This window comes from Gastrolobium bilobum, unplaced genomic scaffold, assembly GCF_033153095.1.
Source record: "Gastrolobium bilobum isolate Gb01-03AN ecotype WA unplaced genomic scaffold, APGP_CSIRO_Gbil_v1 utg53652, whole genome shotgun sequence".
In the NCBI taxonomy this organism is placed as follows: Eukaryota; Viridiplantae; Streptophyta; class Magnoliopsida; order Fabales; family Fabaceae; genus Gastrolobium; species Gastrolobium bilobum.
In genome coordinates this window covers 136,926-160,398 of record NW_026895564.1, presented here as the reverse complement: position 1 = coordinate 160,398, position 23,473 = coordinate 136,926, and the positions used below count along the sequence as shown (strand labels likewise).

General features: G+C 35.9%; 2 protein-coding genes and 1 long non-coding RNA gene across 4 annotated transcripts; 1 reads left to right on the top strand and 2 right to left on the bottom strand.

The window, feature by feature from the left end:
- The first annotated feature begins 878 nt into the window (after nucleotides 1–878).
- On the top strand, nucleotides 879–3,394 carry LOC133316762 (uncharacterized). The gene is made up of 3 exons (XR_009752248.1): nucleotides 879–1,094; nucleotides 2,547–2,618; nucleotides 3,188–3,394. It is a non-coding gene; the product is annotated as an uncharacterized LOC133316762 (long non-coding RNA).
- Nucleotides 3,395–4,816: 1,422 nt separating this feature from the next.
- On the bottom strand, nucleotides 4,817–5,609 carry LOC133316736 (uncharacterized). The gene is made up of 4 exons (XM_061518518.1): nucleotides 5,554–5,609; nucleotides 5,427–5,486; nucleotides 5,329–5,383; nucleotides 4,817–5,212 (listed from the first exon to the last, which is right to left on the bottom strand). Exons 1-4 carry the CDS (start codon nucleotides 5,607–5,609, stop codon nucleotides 4,817–4,819), a joined length of 567 nt encoding a protein of 188 aa, XP_061374502.1.
- A 980-nt stretch (nucleotides 5,610–6,589) lies between these two features.
- Nucleotides 6,590–22,863, bottom strand: LOC133316752 (uncharacterized protein At4g15545). Of its 2 annotated transcripts, XM_061518535.1 has the most exons (11): nucleotides 22,512–22,863; nucleotides 21,846–21,914; nucleotides 19,059–19,112; nucleotides 18,864–18,927; nucleotides 18,703–18,777; nucleotides 10,249–10,252; nucleotides 9,804–10,054; nucleotides 9,485–9,530; nucleotides 9,311–9,389; nucleotides 8,901–9,029; nucleotides 6,590–6,867 (listed from the first exon to the last, which is right to left on the bottom strand). In XM_061518535.1, exons 1-10 carry the CDS (start codon nucleotides 22,782–22,784, stop codon nucleotides 8,937–8,939), a joined length of 1,008 nt encoding a protein of 335 aa, XP_061374519.1. In that variant the 5' UTR covers nucleotides 22,785–22,863; the 3' UTR covers nucleotides 6,590–6,867; nucleotides 8,901–8,936. The 2 variants fall into 2 exon arrangements, with proteins under 2 accessions (XP_061374519.1, XP_061374514.1); XM_061518530.1 differs by lacking the exon at nucleotides 10,249–10,252 and having other exon boundaries at nucleotides 9,804–10,061.
- Between the last annotated feature and the right edge of the window lie 610 nt (nucleotides 22,864–23,473).

Below are 23,473 nucleotides of genomic sequence, written 5' to 3'. Positions count from 1 at the left end.
GTTAGTTTGTAGTCCATCACTGATTTATATATATGGGTTTTATAATTCTCATTTAACATGAGAATTATAATTTTCTTATACACTCTTCGATTTTCGTGCTGACATGGATCTTACAAATAATGTTTTCTAACACATGAGTCTCACATGTTTTTTTATCTCTACAACATAAAATTTCAATTCTCCTTCAACATGAGAATTATAAAACCCTTTATATATCAGGTTAGGTGTGTAACTTGTGATTATCTTTCATAATGAAGAAATCATTCCTCTCCTGTCTGAGAAGTGGCAGAGGCGTCGTTTTGGGACATCATTTGGAATGCACACATGGTGCCAAATTGCATAATGAATATCTTGATGGATCAGTCCAGTCCAGTCCCTCGTTTGTGTAACATCCCGCATAATTAGGAACTTATATTAATTATAAGTAAGAATGTGAAATATACTTGCATTTCGAATTAATTTTATGACTTATAGTGGAATTAATTTAATTGGGAAAATTATTCTATTGGAAATTATAAGTGAATAATTATGTATTTTAAAAGATTCAAAACACTAGTTAAAAAGGGATAGAATTACAATTAATTATAATAAAGGTAGGAATTTTAATTGATACCTAGTGGAAATATGAATTAATAATTAATATGAATGTATTTTATGTGATAAGTGAACTTTATTTATCTCTCACAAAAATAAAAATCTGTATGCATGTAATTTTATTGGCCATAAAATGGCCACATGGCAAACCCCATCTACCCTATCTCACAACCACCCATGGCACCCAATAGGAAAAGAGAAATTCTTTTTGCATGTAATCTGATTGGTTATTAGAAACCCTCAATCATCTTGTCCATATTGTTCTTTCCTCTTGTGCGCACAACTCCAACTTGAGCAGGAGAAGGTAAGGTAACTCTTGTTGTTTTCTGGTTTCCCCCTCCTTGGACCGATTGTTGAGTGAGTTTTCTTTTTTGAACATGACTTTGTCTTGATGGGGTCGCACCACCATTGCATGCGGCTGTGAGTTCGAATCCTTGAAGAATGAGATAAGAAGGCTGATGTCCTTGCTTTAAGCGCTAATCTTGGGGGTATTCATGGAGGTAAATCTGAGTCTAGAGTTCCCTTTTGTTTCCTTACTTGTTCGACCTGCCATGTACTAAGGGGGATGTAATTTTTGTCATTCTTTCATGCTACTCTAAACAGTTGCCACATGAACTTTAAGAGAACCCTGTTTTTGCTATCCTATTCCATGTTTCTGCCTTGGACTGCCGTAGAACTGAATGACCTCAAGTAAGAGTAAACTATAAAAATTAAACCATTAACTACTCACTAATGGTTCAGCCTATACATGTATAATAGGAGGATGAGTGATGCTGGCCACTTTCGTTTTCTGAAATTTGTTAACTGGTACAGCCTAGGAGTTGATACATGTTTAAACAATTATTTTAGGATTGGAAGAGAATTAATTGTCATGCCTTAGGACTGCCCTTTTGGGCAGAATAATGATGTAACTTTGTATGCTGTAACTTTGAGTAGACAGCTTGGGTAAGGGTCACATTTAGCGCACCTCATGTCTAACTAGGAGGATACTTTATATTGATGATTTTCATTGCATAAATTTTGTCCTTGGAGCCGCCCTTTTTGGTGTTGATATTTGATAATCCAAAACTGAAATTTTGAGAACATAGCCATTTAAATGGGTTGGACTGTTCCGTAATTAGAAAATTTAGCAATTTTGGCATGTGTTAGAGAGTCTGAAGGCTGTATGCTATTTTTATTTACCATGACTAAGAGATGACAGTAGGGTATGTTGGAGAAGGAAATAAAATTATTAAGTGATAGTGGTAAGACTAAATTGGTGCATTTAGGAATAATGGGATTTTTGCCAAATTGATGTTTATTAAGAGATTAATTATGTACTAATCAGTTTGCGTTGATGTAAAATTGTAAGAAACCAGATAAGTATGGTGATGTGTCTACCTTGCCGTGTCTCGAAATATTTCATACTGTTTTTAAACCCTTTTAATTCTGGTATTTTGTTTATAAAACTATTATGCTGTCAAATTCGGATTTTGGGCTGAAATTTTAGGCATTTTGCGAGTTCTGTTTCCGGGGCTACGGAACTCCGATTGAGCTATATTTTATATGTATGCGTAGCCCCAGATGTGCACTTCCTTCGTAACAAAGAAAATTTTTGTAAACTGTTAAGACCGATTGTATATAAATTTTGTAAGTCAGGCAGGTTTAAGAAGAAAGTTTCATTTTCGCAGCAATGATTGTATGCAGAATTTTAGTTGTTTAACCTATGGATTCTGACTTAAGTTTTACACATAAAGTATTTAATGAAAACCTTTGTTGTACCTATGTGGGAACCGATTCAATTATTTTACACGAATATTTCACACAAATTATTTTAAATTAATGGCAGAAAATTCGCTTAGTATGTGGACCTGGAAACCGATCACAAATCAAGGATTAGGAGGGTGGGACAACCGTGTAATATGTAGAAAATAAACGTGATAAATTCTGATTTGATGTATGTATTTGTTTAGGTGCACAAGTTCTTAGATAATGGGACTGTTCGATGATGTTTGGAATGCTTGATTTAAAAGTAAAGTGCCAAGGTATGTGTAGGCGGTATTACCTAATGTGACAATTGGCTAGTGTATGGAATTGTGATGTGTTGCTCACATTTGTTCTATGTATGTTATGATGATGATGAGCCAATGGTAAGAATATGAAAGGATGATATGATATATGCATGCATTTTACATCATAATACATTTTTCTGTTGGGTGCGATTGCATAACATGGCATGTATACTTGATTCATGACATCTTGAATATATATATATTTGTATTGAGGACACGTGACTGAGCATGCATCATATAGGCATGCCTGGTACCAGGAGAGGGGACACTTGGCTTCAGTCCGCATAGGTTCCACAGTGGGATTCACCTTCATGGGAGCCATTAGGAATACCCACTGTGATGCTACGCGCACGACGGTGCTATGAGCGTAAAGGAAAAAGGGCGTTATATACGCGTTATGATATATGATGAAAAGGATTAAATGTTTGAAGTGACTATTTATGATTTTGTGCCTAGTTAATATTGTTGCATTATGGTTTTGTTGCCACACTACTGGGATTTTCTCTCACCCCTTTGGGGCTGCTATTTTTACAAAATGGCAGGAGGACGTAAAAGCTTTTGAGGACTTGGATATTTGCTGTTGGCTTCTACTGTTTGGGCATGCTGCTATTGATGTGATATTTTATGGATGACTGTATGAAATTGAGAAGCTTTTATTACTGTGAACTATGATTTTATTATTGCATTACGATTTTATGACCAGCAAGTATTTTGGAAACAGATCTTGAAACGTTTGCGAAAAGGATTTTGACATGTTATCTAAATGCTGAGTTTTGAAAAGTCTTTGCGAGCACTTTGTAAGTTGTCGTACTGGGGCTACAGACCTCCGATTTTCTTATAATTTATATGCACGCGTAGCCTCAGGTGTCTAGTTTCATTATATATAAACCTTGCAAAGAAATTCTGAAAGATCGATTTATTATGAATTTTACCAGCCAGGACATTTGTGATATTTCCACTACTTTCTCTCTTATTTTGCGAGTTATGTTTCGAGGGGCAAACGAACTTCAAATTACTATTATTTTATATGAACGCGAAGCCCCGGATGTCTAGTTTCTAGATTACAAAGAATATTTTTTTGAATCGTTGAAGTGAATTTTATACGAATTTTTAAAGACAGCAAGGTCTGCCAGGAAAGTTATATTTTCAGTAGTTGAGAAATTTTGAAAGTATACTCTGATTTTTGTGACGAACCCGATTTCAATTATAAGTTTTAATTGGCATTGTAAAAGTGATTTTCAGTCTCTAAAATATGGTTAAAGAACTCTAATCCGCTTAGCAAACAACTCTCTTGGATGCATACAAGGGAGGGTGTTACAGTTTGAAAGCTCTGATACCATATAGAAATATGATAGAGCAGAAAAGATCTTATTTTTCTGATTCATCTCTGAATCTGCATCGTACATGGGGAGGGAAAAACAGCACAACCAAAATATCTAAAATAGAATCTAGATAATTCTATCCTTAATAGGCTATTTGGAATAGAACCAAGAACATCTCTGCCTACCACTAACCACATGGATCATCTGGCAAAATTAATCAAATTAAATCAATGGTCTTGAGTTTAAACTTTAAGTTAGAAATTATGTTAAAAATTTAAAAGGAATAACTTGATCACCTGAGTGATCCTACTCAACTTAAGCTGAATTAATTAGATAATTGATAAAATAGTGGAGAAATTCAAAAAATAAAGAATAAACTTGTGTAGACTTGTGTAATATGATTGTCTTAACCCATGACCCAAACTCGAGACCTATTATGCATCGACACTTCAAAAACCCTACATATCATGTCCGACACTCCTCGACACTCCCCGGCACTCCGATATTCCCCGACACTCTAACACACATTGCAGAAACTCAAAAAAAGGTTCAAAGTTTGTCTTGCGTTGCATTTTTAGTTCCAAATATTAGATTCTTTGGATTTTATTTTTTTTTATACATGAAAATGAATAAAAGACAAAGCAAAGAAATAAATGCATAAAATAAAAAACTAGCCCTTTCCTTTCCAAGGATGAGGAATGCTCGTCACGTCCGCTTGGAGAAGAAGTTTCAGCAAGTCAGGAGGTTCATCAAAGATAACATCTTGTAATCCAGAATTATTAAGGGGAAGATTAACTAAAAAATCAACACAAGGTTGGCTTCTCTACATGCATGTATAACCGAAACCTGTCAGTCACGATCAAGAAGTGCTCGTAAGCGAGACTCACGAGCTGCACCACCACATTTGATGAGCAAAGCGACCACCAAAGTGGAATCACTCTCAAGAATTAGACGATGCCAACCTCTCTGCCAAGCAATATTAAGACCATTCCAACCCCCCCCCCCCCCCAACAATTCTGATGTAAGCGCATTGCAGATTCCAATGCGAGACGAAAACCCCACGAGCCAAGATCCATAAGTGTTGCGGAACAAACCCCCACAAGCAGCTGCACTTGGAGACCCTCTTGCAGCACCGTCCGTATTAAGCTTAATGAACCCAAATGTTGGAAATTCACAACGGACTAAAATATCAACTGGATAAGGAATATCATATGTAAAAATACACATCATGTCCACATATTGATGCTGAATAAAGGCAATAGAATATGGTAATGTAGAAGCCACCATATGAAAATGAGCAACTTGATTTCGCCAATACTAAATCTGATATAGGAAATTAACGAAAAAGGAAGACCAATTACGAATATCAAGCTTCTCAAGAAACCAAAATTCACGCAACCAGTAGAATAAATTGCCCTAAAAAAATTCATCATGAAGAGCTAAAGGAATAAAGGCACACCATAATTCACGAATCACCGAACAATCGTGCAAAGCATGAAGAATTGTCTCAGCTTCTTGCCTGCAAACATGACAAGTACTATCTCCATAAGACCAAGAAGCAACCCAATTTCTAGTAGGTAGTTTACCGTGAGCAATCTTCTATAAAAGAAGCTTTAAACGATGAGGGCCATTCCACTTCCATATCTTGGACCAACACCTCTCCTCCTAAATAATCTACTCCAACTCTTGAGTACCACTAATCAGATTATATAGCACCCTAACCGAGACCAGATCACCATTTTCCAGAGTCCACTGTTTTTTATCAGGGGGCTCCAAATCCGAAGGTAGTATCACACTAAGGATATGCAACACCACATCTGAAGGAAGCCAAGTAGAAATCAGATCAATCTTCCAACAACCAGAATCAGAAATCAAATCAAGTTTATATCCTTTGACCCCACATGTGTTTGGTTCTATGTGTTTTGTTCATCATCTCGGTCCAGGCTTGGATAAACTAGCTTCTAAGTCTCATAATATGTTTTTCTAAGTTATCCTCGATCTCAAAAGGGTCATCATTGCTACTCTCCAACTTTACGTCAATACTTTATCTCGACCAATGTTTCCTTTTTAGAATCAATTCCCTTTTTTGGCTCTTCTACTACTATGGTGATGAAGAATACCAAAGCTGAGGTTGAATCAGTTCCTTTTTTTATTTTTCAAGACTTAACCAAGTGTCTTACTAATACGTTGAATTATGATTACCATTTTATTGAATTTAATATAAATATTTGGAATATCTTATATTTCTTTACAAAATTAATGGGTATTATAAATTTAACTTTTTTTTTGTTAAATTATTAGATATTAAATATAATATACATTACATAAATTAAAAATATTATTTAATATCAAAACATATCCTAATGTATCTAAATCTAACATTTTAAAATTAATGTATCAAAATATCGTATGTATCCCGTATCGATGTCAGTGCACCATATTTCAATACTACTAATTAAATTAGAACAATCACATACCCATTAATCCACATATTTGGTGGTAAGCAAGCAAAGCAAAGACCTTTAATTTTAAGTGTGTATAATTTTGTTTTAAATTGGACACGGCTCATTTTTCACACTACACGTTCCACATTGGTTTCTTAATCTGCATTTGCACATCACATTAGACTGAAAGAGTAGCCAGATACAACTAAAGGAAATTCCCATTACATACGAGTTCAAGAAACGAAAATCTGGAAAAATTCAATCACTATTTTAATTAGTTGCGCACGCCATTCAGAAAATCATGAGCTTCTATATACACAGCATGCAACAGGGAATTCCAAAGGGAAAAAAAAGACTAGATGAAGTATATATTCATCTCGAATTCAATGGCCCAATGAGTGCTTAATTGGATTTTGATTCAATATCAGTCCAACAAAGCTGAGTTGGGTCAGTAACCTGAAAATAGTCAATTAAACAATTAATCACTGCAATGGATCAATCTTAATAGATTAACTAGATGGCAGAGTTGTTATATAAGTATTGACCATTAACTGAGACTGGGAAAATTATTGTGAACAAAATGATTCATGCAAGATTATCAGTGGAAATGTTTGACTTTCCATTTTGATTGGGTGATTTAGTGTGTTTGTCTTAACTTATGTGTTTCTCTTTATTAAAAAACTTTGAAATTTTTTTTTTTTAAATGTTGCATACATGAAATTCTCTGTCGCTGTAATCTATATTGAGTAGCGAAGTTTATCATACAAATATGCTAAAGGCAACTATTAAAGCCATGGTTTCTCATATCCCATACTAAAATAATACCACATCATCATGATGCACATTTATTGATCAAAATAGGGCCTCTACCACCATGGCCTAAGAGTCAACGGAGCTCACTTCCCCCTACACTAAGGGCTATAAGAGTAACATAGAATATGAGCTTGATAAGCTGATATCCTATTATGTGTTTGATATGCACTAGATAAGCAGTATGATAGGATAATGTTATCCTATCAAGTGTTTGAGGCGAACCATATAATGTCATGATATGATATAAATAGACAGAAATATCTCTTTCATGACATTTTAAAATTGATTTTTAAACTACTTTTTTTTTTAACTTATTTACATATTATTTCTTATTTTAAATTATTAAAAGAAATTAGAAGTCATAATTTTTAATTTTCAAATAAAATATATTAAAATACATAATTGACTTTCAATTTTTTTTTAAAATATTAAAAATAGGATAGGTTATACGTACTACTATTTTTTCTTCCCACCTCACTACCAACTTTGAATCGTTGGATCAAAATCAAATCAACGATTACAAAATAACATCAAGAGCAATTGATTTTGATACAACAATAACAAAGTTGGTAGTAAAAGATGGTAAGAAAAAATGATAGTAAGTATAACCTCCCTCATTAAAAATTATATCCTCACCAGATAAATTTTTAAAAATTCAATTTTAAATTGATTGTCAATATTGGTAGCCGGTGACTAGTGACAATGGTGGGTGGTGGTGGTGGAGGCAGCTTGTGCGGTGGGTGACCGATTGAATTGGTGGTGGTATTAGTTGCGGGGACAAGTGGCAATGGGTGTGGTGATAGCGCTAGTAGTAATCAGTAACAATTGTGGTGATTGATTGATGGCGGTGATGGTTGGTGCCGGTGGCCAGTGGTAATTGTTGGTACAATGGTGACAGGTGAGGGTGGTTGGTGAAAGTGGTGTTGTGACGGTGGTGGCAATTATGGTGGCTAATTAATAGCGACGGATGGTGGTAATGGTGGCGATGACAGTTGGTGCTTGGTGGTTTGGGGTGGTGGTTGGTTGGTGGTGGCAGTGGTAGCGATGGAGATGATAATGAGTGAGGGCAATAGTGGGGGCTGATCAGCGGTGGCGACTGGTTGGTGACAAAGGCTGACCCTCACGTGCCCAATAATGTTAGTAAAAGAAGAGCATAGGGCTATATTTAGAATAAGAGGAATGTCACATTTGCTATTTGCTATCCTGTCATGTCCTTTCCTAACCCGAGTCCCCCCTTACAGCTTATCTTATTGCAGACATGACAAAATGAGCCAATAGGATAAGGTTATTATATCCTGTTGGTTCACCAAACAATAGATAAGAGCAACATATGATAATATATCCTATCATATCCTCTTTATTCTATCCACCAAACAGGCCCTAAATATATGTACCTGCACTGCACTCAATTGGTACTCATAATATATAAAGCCTAAAATAGAAAACGCCAGCCTTTGTGGTTGAAGTGATTGAGTGGGACATTTGCATCAAACCCTCACGATGAAAGGTTGCAAATAGCAGAATAGCTAACAATACAATGTCAGATTTTTTAAGGCAATAAATACTAGCTCAATAATAGTATATGCCAACAGGTGCAACTCCATCCACAATTTAAAAGACAAAAAATGTGCAAAGACAGGGCAACGAAGAGAGAAATGGGGAAGAAGGTTGCATACCAACTCAAACAGTTCTGGGCAATCCTGCTTTCAGTACTAGCGTACATTCCGGTTAAGCAATCCTTGAAAAGATAGGTAAAGATCTTTGTTATCTGACCCAAATATCTCGTCTGCTTTTCTTAAAGTTTCCTAAAAGATCATGGAACAAGTTAAACAATGATTAACTACTAGAAAACAAAGAAAGCATTTCAATTCCAAATCCAATGCTTTAATTATTCAACATTGGAAAAAGTGTTTGTCCTTTTAAATGACACAACTTGTGTCATTTCACTCTCACAAAGAGGTAGGACCCATACCTTTATTTTTTTTGTCCACTCCTCCCCCATGATCTATCTCTTTCTCTCACTTAAAATGACATAATTTTACATCCTTTAAAATGACACACATTTTTTCCTTCAATATTTATTTACCTCTCGTGTTTGCTTTTGAGCATTTAATTCCTTTATGTTAGCAAGAAATGCACTGAACTGCTCATATGAAAGGCGACTCCTGAAAAAGTGACACATTTGATCCATTCAGTCAGCTTCTTAAATAAAATTTTAAGTAAAAAGTCACTTTACAACCACAGGGAGCAAGAAGGTCACCTGGCTTGACGAAAAAACTCCTTGCCATCAATCTTAGGGGTTCGACCTAAACAAAATTTATTTGTTACGAGGGATAAACAACCGAAAAAAGATAATCTAATAATGAAACACATTGAAGAGGTGCCAGGGCCCTGTATGCTTTACGCTTCATATAGAACAATACCCTAGACCAGCAGCATTATGTGGAATGGATAACATTCGAACCAAAAATTGCAGCACAAGGACTGAGCAAAGAAGCTTGACAAACTTCAAGGACCAATCTTAGTGAGATAGAGAGAAGAAAAGATGTTATAGTGGATAAACAACGAAACTTATAAACCTGGAAGTGATTGTCCCCGAGGTGGAGAGTTTGCTGCGGATGACTGCTGACTTGATGAATACCATGAAGAAAGGGATGGCCGACCTTCATATGGAAGTTTTGTGGGAGACACGGCACCAGATGTTTTCTTGGGGGATCCAGCTGCAGAATATCCTCTTGGAGACCCAGTTGTTGAGATCACCTTTGGAGTTCCAGTAGGTGTAAGACGTGGAGTGATATACGGAGTCAAAGAAAACCTTTGCCCTGAATACCTGGAAGCTATAGGACAGGAAAAGAAAAAGAACAAAAGGGAATGAATATGAATGTGAAATCAAATTTTAAACATCTGCAACCCCATTTTTCCTTATTCATATATAGTTCTGGCTATACTTTTATGAATCCTCTTTTTAAACATTTTTCCAATCAAACTTAATTATTTCCAGATAGAAAAATCCAAACTCTTTACTTTCCTGTACAAAACCCTGTTTCCCCATATTCCGTTTGATTAAGTATAATAATTTTCAGTTTTCACTATACAAGAACTTTAGATAAGCATGCCAACAAAGAATGATCAAAGGATGATAGATAATGCTCAAAAGGAGATGGAACAGAATTCATTTCCAAAATGCTAAATATTATGTATTAAAGTTTGCTTCATTACCTAATAACTTATGCAGGATAGGACTCACAAGGAGATAAGTTTTCCGCAACTGTTTCATGAGTTAAGTTCTGATGATGATAAACACAAGACAAAAAAAAAGATAAAGTTGCTACATATATGTGCTTGATGTATCATGCACGGTTATACACTCTATCTTGTTATATTTCACTTAGTATCATGCAATAAGATATGTGTAGTATTCTTTATAGAATATATCCAATTATTCTGTATATGTGTTTAATGGTTTAAATATTGGATATGTTTCTATGTGAGTGAGTATATAAGCATGATGCACATTCTAGTGTTTAATGTGGCAGTATATAATGCATCCTTTATGGAATATATCTAGTAGTAATTGATAGATGTCTTAATTGGATGTATCTATTAGAATCTTATATGCATGGACTAACTAGAGCTACATATTTAAGAATCATGCATTTTGAGATGTTGAATTATGAATTTGGACTAATTATGGTTTTCAAGTAAGTTATATTTCGAAGAAAATGTAACTAGAGCTATATTTTTGGACTAATTATATGCATGGACTAACTAGAGCTACATATTCAGGAATCATGATTTTGAAAAGCTGAATAATGAATTTAGGCTAGTTATGGTTTTCAAGAATGAGCATAGGATCAAGAAAATGAAAGACCCAAATTATGCTCAATTCAATAAGAAGAATGAACAAAAGGTCTAAGCATTTGATATAGTTGAAGAGAATAATTTTTCGGAAGTTTGGATTGCATCAAGAAGCCAAAGGACTAGATTTAGTACATTTTCTTTTATTTGCTATTGTTGGAAGGCGAGCCTTACACCAGTTGTAAGGTTGCTCCTTTGTGACTAAAAGATCATGGGTTCGAGTCCGGAAACAACCTCTTTTAAAAATGCAAGAGTAAAACTGTATACAATTGACCCTCACCCTTATCCTCACAAAGTTCCCTCACCCTTATCCTCACAAAGTTGGGAAGCTTTGTGCACCGGGTTTTGCCCTTTCTTCTTTGCAAGGATAATAGTTTTACAAGAGAACTCAAATAAGTTTTTCAATCTTTACAAGTGTTTTTAACATGTTAAAATGTCCAACAAAACATCTTTTGAGACTCTAGTTATGGTGATAGTTTAAAACTATGAAAACAACCATTTTTTGAGTTCTGAAAAACTGACCTTTGGTCAAAACTTCTTTCATATAAAGATATACTCGAAGATTTTTTCTCTGAATCGTCATTTGCTTAAAACAGTTGAGAAATAGAGAAGTTATGACCATTTGAAATCAATTTTCAAGATCAGATTTGGTGTGATGATTACCATGTACTTGAAAGCTCAAAAATGCTTGTAATCAATTAGCAAAGCGTTATAATCAATCACCATGGACAAAGAATGTCTATAAGCAATTACCAATACTGGCAATACATAGAAAAGATCGTATTTTGATTGATTATAACTTTGCTCTTTTATAATTTGGACTCTATATAAATGAAATTGAAGCCTTTAATACTCTAAAACACTTAATCTAATTATTGAATCATGAAAACCATGTTTTTAATCTAATTATTGAATCATTAAAACCATATTTTGATTCTTCATTGCAAAATCCTTATATCTTTGCTCTTCAAGTTGTATATCCATTCTTCAAGAGAGATAATCTTTTCTTTTGTCTTGTAAATCTTGTAAGAGGCTGAGGTATCCCTATAGAGAGGTTGAGGTTGAGGTATCTCTCAAGGTTTGTATGCAAAGGGTAAGGTATCCATTTTTTGTAGAGATATTAAATGATAAGAAGGTGAGGCATCGCACTAAATTTGTGAGATGGGTGAGGTTTCCCTTTACTTGTGAGGCTCGAACACTAACGATGAAGTATCCCAATAGTGTGAGTGATGGGCCTGAAGCATAAGGGATAAATGTAATAACAATATAGGGGGTTGTTATAGAAAGAGAAAAGGAAAAGAATTAATTAGTTCTAGAATATTCTTAGGAGATGGGATAAAAGAAGAGGGAATGTGGGGAGTGAGATATGCATGTATTGAGTAAATATTGAGGAACTGGGATCTCGGCGTGTTGGTTTTAAAGGTGAGCTTGGGAAGGGTCTTTTTAGTGTCTTATTTTGTCAATTGGTTTTTGTAACAGGCTATGCCTCCGTTGATGCAATAAAATCTGTAGAAAATCAGAATTCAAATTCAAATATTTTTCCGTTTTTATTTATTAGGAATAATTAAGAATAATTAGGATTGATTGTTTTTTATTTCCTATTAGTTAGGATTAATTGTAATTAATTAGAATTAATTGTGATTAGGTTTAGTGAGTCATAGCTGAGTCATTCTTATGATTGTGATTAGGTTTGGTGAGTCATAGCTGAGTCATGCTTAACTATTTTTTCTTGTATAAATACTCCTCATTCCTCATGTAATTATTCAATATCGATATACTGAAAACCTTTCTCAATATGGTATCAGAGCAGGTTGGTTCTGAGAAAACTCAGCCACCACAACCACCGTCAAACCAGCGGCACAACGCCAGAAAACTCAACCTCCAACCATTATTAAGGTTATTTTCCCTTCCTACAAAGTCCCAAAAGCAAAGTAAGGCTACCAATCACTGTAAAAGGCAAAATCCCAGCTTTCCACCGCTGTCAGCCACCGTCAGCAGCCGTCGGAAAATTTTTCCGACGACATTTCCGACCAAGATCCGCACCATTCAAAACAGAAGGAGCCGATCTACAAGTTTCAAGAAGGACCATCGGATTCTGCTGAGCCACGCGCCCCCACGCGCTAGAGAAAGGACGGAGCGTCCGCCCTACGCGTTACCACACGCAGCCACGTTGATTGAAAGTAAATTTCTATCCAGCAATGTTGCTCAACAAGGTATAGCGTTCCATGTTGATAATAGTAGTCGATGGATTCTTGATTCAGGGGCTTCAGATCATATGACAGGTAATGCAACCTTATTTTGTTCTTATACCCCTTACTATCAACAATCACGAATAAGAACAGCAGATGGCAGCTTCTCTACTATTGCTGGAAAAGGATCCATTAAACTTTCTGAACACATTACTTTGAACTCAGTCCTTCATGTTCCCTCTCTTACTTGTAACCTTATCTCTATCAGCAAACTTACGTCTGAGTTACATTGTGTTGCCAAGTTTTCTGTCAATGCTTGTGTTTTCCAGGAACAGGACTCGGGGCTGATGATTGGCAGTGCTAGAGAGGAAGAAGGACTTTATTATTTAGAAAAAGATTCTTGTGAAGGAAAAAATTTTGTGAACCACTCGGTATGTTTGTCTGATGATTGTAATGATGTTTTGTTGTGGCATCGTCGGTTAGGACACCCAAATTTCATTTATCTTCAGAAGTTGTTCCCAAGCTTATTTATCAATAAAAATCCCAGTTCTTTTTCTTGTGATATTTGTCAGCTTGCAAAACATTCTCGTGTTTCTTATCCTCCTAGAGTCCATCATGATTCTTCTCCATTTACCTTGATTCATAGTGATATATGGGGTCCAGCCCGTGAAAAAAATATCTCTGGTGCTCGTTGGTTTATAACTTTCATAGATGATCACTCTAGGGTATGTTGGGTATACCTTCTAAAGGATAAGTCTGACGCTGCATCCATTTTTAAAAACTTTCATGCATGGTTCAAACTCAGTTCCAGACCTCTATCCAAATTCTTCGAACTGACAATGGTACTGAATATTTTAATTCTGTTCTTGGAAACTATCTCAGCCAGCATGGTATTCTTCATCAAAGTTCTTGTCCTAACACCCCTCAACAAAATGGGGTGGCTGAAAGAAAAAATAGACATCTCCTTGAAGTTGCTCGAGCTCTTATGTTTACCATGCATGTCCCTAAATATTTGTGGGGGGAAGCTGTCTTGACTGCAGCATACCTCATCAATCGGATGCCTTCTCGTGTCCTAAATTTTCAATCTCCTTTATCTTGTCTTACCCACACCTTTCCTTCTTTCCGGGCTCATTCTTCCCTTCCTCCCAAGTTGTTTGGCTGTGTGGCTTTTGTACATGTTCCTCCCCATCAAAGGTCCAAGCTCGATCCTAAGTCCATTAAATGTGTCTTCATAGGATATCCTCCTAACCAAAAGGGCTACAAGTGTTACTCATCTTCACTTCGTAAGGTCTTTGTTTCTATGGATGTCACATTTGATGAGAGACAATCTTTTTTTCCTTCGACTTCTCTTCAGGGGGAGTCTATTGGGGTTGATGAAGATAAGTCTTGGAAACCAAATGATTCTGTTGTTTTGCCTTTGCCGTTGGAGACAGGGGGAGTCATTATGCAAAAGACAGGGGGAGTTAATGTGTCAGATAATGGAGATCCTCCCGGGAAATGGGGAAAGTTTTACAGCAGGCGAGAATCACCTCAGGAGCCTCTAGACTGCCAGGATTCTGACTCGAGTCTTAGTTCCAGCAACACTGATACAGCCAACCTAGATGTGCCTATTGCTCTCCGAAAAGGTACTAGATCTTGTACTGCTCATCCTATTTCTCATCATATCACATATGAAAAGTTGTCCCCAGGTTTTCGTGCTTTCAACACTATGTTAGACAGTACAAAAATACCAAAAAATATCCAAGAAGCACTTGATGATCCAAAATGGAGGAATGCAGTCTTTGAAGAAATGGATGCACTCAACAAAAATGGAACTTGGGAGTCTGTAGCATTACCCAGAGGAAAGAAAACAGTAGGTTGCAAGTGGGTGTTCACAATAAAGTTTAATGCAGATAACAGCATCAACAAGTATAAGGCCAGACTGGTTGCTAAGGGATTCACTCAAACTCATGGGATAGACTATCAAGAGACATTTGCCCCTGTTGCCAAGCTTAATACTATCCGAGTTCTTTTATCACTTGCTGCAAATCTTGGTTGGCCCTTGCAACAATTAGATGTAAAGAATGCTTTCTTGAATGGTGATCTACATGAAGAAGTTTATATGGATCCACCACCTGGTTTTGAAAAAGGAGACGATTCAGTATGCAAGTTGAAAAAGTCTCTCTATGGTCTTAAACAATCTCCTAGAGAGTGGTTTGAGAAGTTTACTCAAGCTGTTAAGGGAAGAGGATTCCTCCAAGCTCAGACTGATCACACTTTATTTTTAAAACACTCTAATGGTGGTAAAATTGCTATTCTCATTGTTTATGTTGATGACATAATTGTCACAGGTAATGATTGTGAGGAGATAAGCTCTTTGAAGAAATGTTTAGCTAATCAGTTTGAACTGAAGGATCTTGGATCTCTCAAATATTTCCTAGGCATGGAAGTTGCTCGAAGTAAGGCAGGAATTTCTTTAACTCAGAAGAAATATATTCTAGACCTGTTACAAGAAACAGGAATGCTTGGGTGCAAGCCAGCAGAGACTCCAGTTGAACCCAATATTAAATTGGGAATCGAAGATGGGAAAGAAGTTGACAAAGAGCAGTATCAGAGATTGGTGGGGAAGTTGATCTACTTATCTCACACTCGGCCTGATATTGCATTTGCAGTTAGCATGGTTAGTCAATTCATGCATTCTCCTAAGGAAAAACACCTGAGTGCAGTTTATAGAATTCTGAAGTACCTCAAAAACACCCCTGGTCGAGGATTGTTCTTTAAAAGGGGACACAAGAGGATGATTGAAATATACAGATGCAGATTGGGCTGGCTCTGCATTGGACCGAAGATCCACTTCAGGATATTGCACCTATATTTGGGGAAATCTTGTGACCTGGAGAAGTAAGAAACAAACAGTTGTTGCCCGGAGCAGTGCAGAAGCAGAATTTCGGGCTCTAGCCCATGGTATTTGTGAAGGAATTTGGTTAAGAAGACTCCTTGAGGAATTGAAGATCTCTTTTTCCCCACCTGTCAGAGTGTATTGTGATAATAAGGCTGCTGTCAGTATTGCTCAAAATCCAGTTCACCATGACAGAACAAAACATGTGGAGGTTGATCGCCACTTTATCAAAGAAAAAATAGATGATGGAAGTGTATGTATGGTGTATATTCCTACCAAAGAGCAGCAATTGTTTTTATTTATTAGGAATAATTAAGATTAATTAGGATTGATTGTTTTTTATTTCAATAAAATCAGTGTTGTAAATTTGGGTTGAATCATTTTGGTATTAGAGAACTTCCGATCTAGGGGTGCTCCAGGTCCAAATCCTTGAGAGAGTGGAAATTATGGGAGTAACCAGCATGTCATAATTCAAAGAAATTTTAAAAAAAATTATGAAGGTTTTAGATGAGGCAATAGAGAAGATGGAGAGACCGAGTTTGAAATCAAGAAGAAGCACAATCTTGATGCCAATAACCAGTCAAAGAAGAATCAAGAAGAGGCAGAGGAAAATATGAGATTAAAATCATATTTGAATAAAACCAATGCAAACACCGAAAAATATTAAGGAATTGAAGACGTAGAGGTTGAAGAGACCGGAGAAGGAAACAAGAACAAGAAGAAGACACAGATGGGTATGACGTTTTGTTTGATGGGTCAGAAAATATTTTCAAAGTTTTTTCTATCATTGGGTGTGATTCCAGAACGAAAATTACAGAGACGAAGGAGCATTTGCATCTCAATGTTTTGGACCAGATAATGGAAGAAACAAGAGTGGGTCAGTCTCACAAGTTGTCTAATGGGTCAAAACGACTTTCATAGGAGAATCAGACACTGAGGCAGAATTGAAGCAGAAGCATCACTCGATCAAAGAGGTCCTAGAGGCTGAGAATAGAGTAGGGAAGATCAAAGCAGAATATATGTTGCAGAAGAAGTTCGTGAAAAAAGAAATGGAGAGGTGCGCTCAGCCTCCACATGGGGATGACAATGGGTCGCTCATAAGTGACTAGCTATGGATATGCCCTGTACATGATGATGGAAGGAATGAGTGGCCTTGAGAATTGGGGAAAGAAGGAGGGGCAGAAATTGGAATTTTGCGTCATGGGTCAAAACTTTCCCCTAATGGGCCTAGCCCAAACTAAGGTAATAAAGAGAGGTGCCACATAGCTATACAACTTGATGGAGGCCTAGGTAGTAGGCTGCAACACCAGATCTCATCAGGCCCAAACCAAAGTGAAAAAGTCCTTTTTTTGTCATGCAACAAAGGAGGCAAAACAACTTCCTCCTCTGAGAGCATCTTCCAAGGAACCCATTGTGCTTGAACGAAAATGTGACAGCAGCATGGGTTCATCTCAGCAAGTGGTTTTTTAGTCGAGTGGCATACAGACTTGGGCAATTCTTTGATGTCTTCCAGATGGTGTCAAGAAGGGATTTTACAACATTTGGATATTACTCTCGTGTAATGTTAATAGGGCTGGCTCGATGTGCTTTCCTTATTAAAAGCATAACTTGGTTAATATGCTTCAAACAATGGGACCCGGGTGGAATTTCTCTGACATCTCCTATCTTCTTTCCTCACCTTGAGGACAAGGTGAGTTTTGGAGGGGGAGTATTGATGGGCCTGAAGCATAAGGGATAAATGTAATAAAAGTATAGGGGTTGTCATAGAAAGGAAAAAGGAAGAGTTAGTTCTAAAATATTCTTAGGGGATAGGATAAAAGGAGAGGGGGGGGGGGGGAGTGGGGAGTGAGATATGCATGTATTAAGTGAATATTGGGGAATTGGGGATCTCTTGGAACCTACATGTGTTGGTTTTAAGGGTTAGCTTGGGAAAGGTCTTTTTAGTGTCTTATTCTATCAATTGGTTTTTTGTAAGAGGATATGCCTCCATTGATGCAATAAAATCAATGTTATAATTTTGGGTTTGCATCAGTGAAGAATGTTGTAATCTTGTAAAGACTTTTCAAGCACCTAGTTGAACTTTCAAGATAGTGAACAAATCTCAAGTGCTGAGCTTAAGGAATGAATTTAAGTTAAAAGTGGTTACTGATAAAACTAGGATAAATTCTCAAGTTTGATTCTCTCTTCCTTACACTCCTTAATTATACTATTTGTTGCACTACATCTATCTACTGCACATCTTTTGTGTGTTTTTTTTATTATTGAAATTGGTGTTTCACTTGTGTTTTCTTAAATCCTATATACTTCCAAGTTGAATTTGACTAATCTAAAATATTTGTATTTTTATTTAAGTTATTCCGCTGCATCTATTTCCTAACTACATTTAAATGCATGATTTGTCAAAGTAATCATAAAACTTGTAAACATCCAATTCACACCCTATTGGGTGATGGATGGTTGCCATGAATAACAACTTATATCCAGCAATATAGTTGAATTCTGAAAAATGAACACTAGTCACAACATGATTTATAATCTGGAAAATTCATCTACCTTCATCAATTGTTTTACCCCCGTCTGCAGGGCCACTGTATGAATGATGTGTCGTATAGCCGCTTCCATCATCATCTGCAAGCAATATTATATGAAATACAATTCGCTAGAAAGGCTTTGGGTGAAAATGATAATCAAATAATCAATGAAGTGGGAATTACCCTTATCAGGATATGCCTTTGGAACTGATTGGTCACAGGTTCCAATATCTATGGTTTCAGCTTGCTGTGCCAAGAGCAATGAAAAAGAAAGGAAGGGAAAAAATCTTGTTTAGGAGAATAATATTGGTCATTTTCATCACCAAAATCAATCGTAATTACGATAAGCATGGCTGAAATAATATATTGATGTCTTACGGATGGAGTATCATCAGTTAGCGACTGCATCAGTTGTTTTTTAAACATCTCCAACTATCAAATAAAAAAAATAAAAAAAGAACCTGTCAGGTCTACAGAAAAATGGGGTATAAAGAAAAATATAGCATTTCACAATCAAGACAGTGTTATCTGTATATATACAAGAAGAAATATGCATGCAATAAAATAGTATTTTACCAATAGGAATCATATTCAACTTTCTATCCACCATGTCACTTGCAACTATTTCATACCCGAGTGTTCAAGAGAAAATTGCTGTTTCCATCTATTGCTTAGCAATAACTTAAGCAGATAATAAGCAATGCTTTAAAATAATAACTATCACCTATTTAAAAACTGAATAAGATACAGGGGTAGCATTCATCTTCACTTTTAATAGAATGCTTTAAATTCAACTTCTCAGTTGCTGATGACTTAAATAAAAGATTAAAAGTCATCTTCATTTTCACTTCCATCCTTGATCCTTAATCTCTCAATTTATCAGCTAACAGCACATTTTGCTATAGGGACTAACCTAATATTGAGTTCTTGTCTATAAATGTCTTGCTAGCTGACATTTTGCAAAGGAGAATGATGAAGGTTCTAGAGCTTGCAATACATCAGCTATCATCTGCAGTTGGGTTTTGTTTAATACAACACGAATTTATTGAGATCAGCATCATATACTTTCTTTAACTAAATGAATAGCATTATACCTCACTGATAAGAACCAAACTCCAGAATCAGTAAAAGAATAACGGAACACAAGTTTTTTGATATGGAAAACCCAGATCTGATATATGTATTGGCAAAACAAAAATTACAACTAAAGGAAATTTTACTACTGATAATAAGGGAAATTACAGAAACCAGAATGACAAGAATAGATGAATAACAATGAAGCAATTTGAGAGGCTGCACACTCTCCCAAGGATCCCAATTCCAAGTATGCAATTCCTTGCGTCCCTTCAGCACCCATCCTCCCTTTTAACTAACTCCTGCCAGCACCTCATTTTGTTAAGGGTCAATTTAGGAAATTTTTGCTGACTCAGCAATGGCCCAAACCACCTATTTTTATTCTTTTTATAAGATGATCTGTATCACTCACTCCATGGAAAATCAATGGAATTGCTATTGACTTGCAGGCATAATTCCTTAAGGAGGTGTTTGGGAGAGGAGAAAAAAAAAATTACCGGGAATATGATGGGGAAAAAATTTCCCGGGTAAGTTACTAAAAGGTGTTTGGTAGGCCAAAATTTTTCTGAAAATGTTGGATTAATTCTACTAATGTTGTGTGTTAATTTTTCCACCACATGAGAGAAAAAAAATTTCACCCCATCAATGGTAATCTTTCATGACAATTTTATATGGAAAAGCAAATGATGGGAAAAAAAATTTCTCAGCCTTACTTTAACTTCACCTTCTACCAAACATAGGCAAATAATTTTCCCACCCCATTTTCTTGGAAAAAAAAATTTCACCTCCTACCAAACACCCCCTAAAAATCTTGCAAACAAAGACATTTCTAGGACAACTAGTTTTACAAGCCATGATGAGATCAGGACAAAATGTAATCGACATAAGGAGGCTGCTGCTTATAGCCATGATTGGAACTCTTCACCAAATGTAATTATTTTCATTGGTTTTGTAGCTTTTCATGGTTATAGGTTATAGGTTATAGCATTAGTTTGTACAATTACAAATGACAACGAGAATCATAAAATTGCATCATGTGTAGGTTTTACTTTGGCAACCAACATATTTTTGAGGCTCTACTATTATAATATGAATTGGTCAAGGATATGAATCCTTAACCTAAAATCTGTTGAAAATAATCAAGTATGAGTTGTAAAGAAGACCCACATCAGTTAGACTTCAACCAAGCGAGGACCGTATAAGTGCAAAAGACCCATAGACCTAGAGTCTTAAGGTTGTCAAACCACTTATTGTGGTTTATCATTTGAGTCCAATAGTGGAAGAATCCTTTGCAAAGGTTCTTGCACTCCCCGTACCATTCTTAACAGTAGTATCAAAGTCAATGGTTTGGCTCGGCCAAGTATTTGGAAATGGTGATGTTTCAAGGCCTCCGCAGAAAGCTAGTGTGACTCCAATACTTGAAGAGAAGAGACTTCCGTAGAAGTTTCCTTTAAGGGGGAGCATGATGTTGGGCCTCACACTTAAGGGGAAGATGTTGAAAATAATCAAGTATGAGTTGTAAAGAAGACCCACATCGGTTAGACTTCAACCAAGCGAGAACCATATAAGTGCAAAAGACCCATAGACCTAGAGCCTTAAGGTTTTAGGTTAAGATGTGGTGTCAGCCCACTTTGTGGTTTGTCGCTTGGCCCATTCATGGAGGTATCCTTTGCAAAAGGTTTTGGGCTCCCCCATACAATTCTTAACAAAATCATGGCCTAGAAGTAGGTGGATTCCATTATGAGTTCTTTCAATCTATAGAAACACTTGAATGCAAATCAAAACAAACTCCAATTGATCCAAAATTAGCAATATCTTATTTTGAGGCATACACCAAGTAATGATACAATTGAAATAAACTGTTGATGCAGATAAAAGCATAAAGTATGCAGCAGTTGAAACATGTCAGACAACATATTTACCAGCTTTCAAAAATGTAAAGCACGCGAAAGGATGGGAAACTGGGCGCAGTTCTAGCACAAAGTATGCAGCAGTTGAAAAATCATAGAGAGTAAAGACAGAATAAAAAATAAAGCAAGACAGAATAAAAAATAAAGCAAGACAGGATACAAAAATCATACAAACATTCACCTTTGCAAAGTCTCGACTTAGCTTTCTCACTGTTGCTGCTAATTGGTCCCTCTCCTTCGAAAGCTTTACCTAAAACAAAATGGTAGAATATAAAATTCATCTAACATCAACTCTAAACTCTCCATTAAATAGCGTTGACTTGAACAAAGATTTTAAATTTCAAATTTTCCACTCAAACAAGCAAATTATGCCAAGCTGCTCATTCATCCTCTCTTTCTACCCACCTTGTTTGTTCGGTTTCTTATAAATGTCTTGCCACTAATTATTATGAAAAGCCAATCTTTCCTTTCTGTTGAAAGAAACATGCAACAACCAACAACCATATCTAACCAGCAATGATAAATAACAACTGTTTAACTCACCAACTTCATTCATTTCCTCTATTCATCGCCTTGCGCCGTTCATTATTCAACACCATAACACATCTATGCATTTATAAAAAGAGCAACATGATGTTGATATAAAAGGGTAATACCCATCCTTACCTTACATTTAAGAAAGAGATAAATTGAAGCTATGAATTCCTAGTTCATATTCACATGGCGACAACAACAAAGACTCTGGTTCAGATATATGTATTTATAATTTTCAAAATAAAAAAAAAAAAAAAAAAAAACCCAAATTCGTAGTAACAGAAGTGTAAAGAAAAGAAAAAGAGAAAGGTACATTTTCATTGAGGGCGGAGTTCAAGGTGGACTCAGCTTGGTGGCAAGCACGGGTGAGGGAAGAGACACGGTCTTCGAGGTCGGAGATGAGACGGTCCTTTTCGAGAAGCTTCTGGCGGAGGCGGCCGGCGTCGGACTCGAGGGATGAGACCCTGGCGGCGATGGCCATCGATGTTATCTTCCGAGCCAGATCCAGCTGCTGGTACGGGTCGGTTGGTATCACCGAAAGAATCTCGTCTGGCAGGTCGAAATCCACCACATTACTCTGCGACATTCCCAACCCTCAAATGATTGGAGAGAGAGAGAGAGAGAGAGAGAGAGAGAGGGGGGGTTGGTTGTTGCCTTGTTGCAGAGTGGGTGATGATGAATCATGAACAATGTTGCCTTAAACAAAGTTATTTGCACAAACTATTCACTAAATTTTTTAGGGGAATATGGAATATGGCCTGGCATAAAATTATATCATGTAATATATAAAAAAGTGAACGATACTAATTAAGAAAATAAAAGAGAAAAGAGAAAATAAATTTCACTTATTTTTTGTTTGTATATAATATAAAATTATTTAATATAACATTAGAAACATATTTTACTTTTAGTTATTTTGGGAAGATAAAATTCAATAATTTTAAAGTGTTTAAAGTAAATAATTATATGTGAGAAGTTAAGAATAAATTCATTTTATAAATTATTCATATATATAAGTTTCAAAAGTTTAATAAAATTTAAAATTTATTTAATTACTTAATGTAAAAAAATTAGAGTTTTTAAACTGAAATATTATTATTTAAAAGGAAAAATTCCCTATAAAGTTTAGAATTCATACAATAAAGTAACAGATTCGAATTTATCATTTATTGTTATAATTTGTTTATTTAGTTATTAGTCTATTGATTTATATTATATCCTTATTGATTTATATATTTTTATTTTTTGAAGATAAAAGATAATAATATATATCAA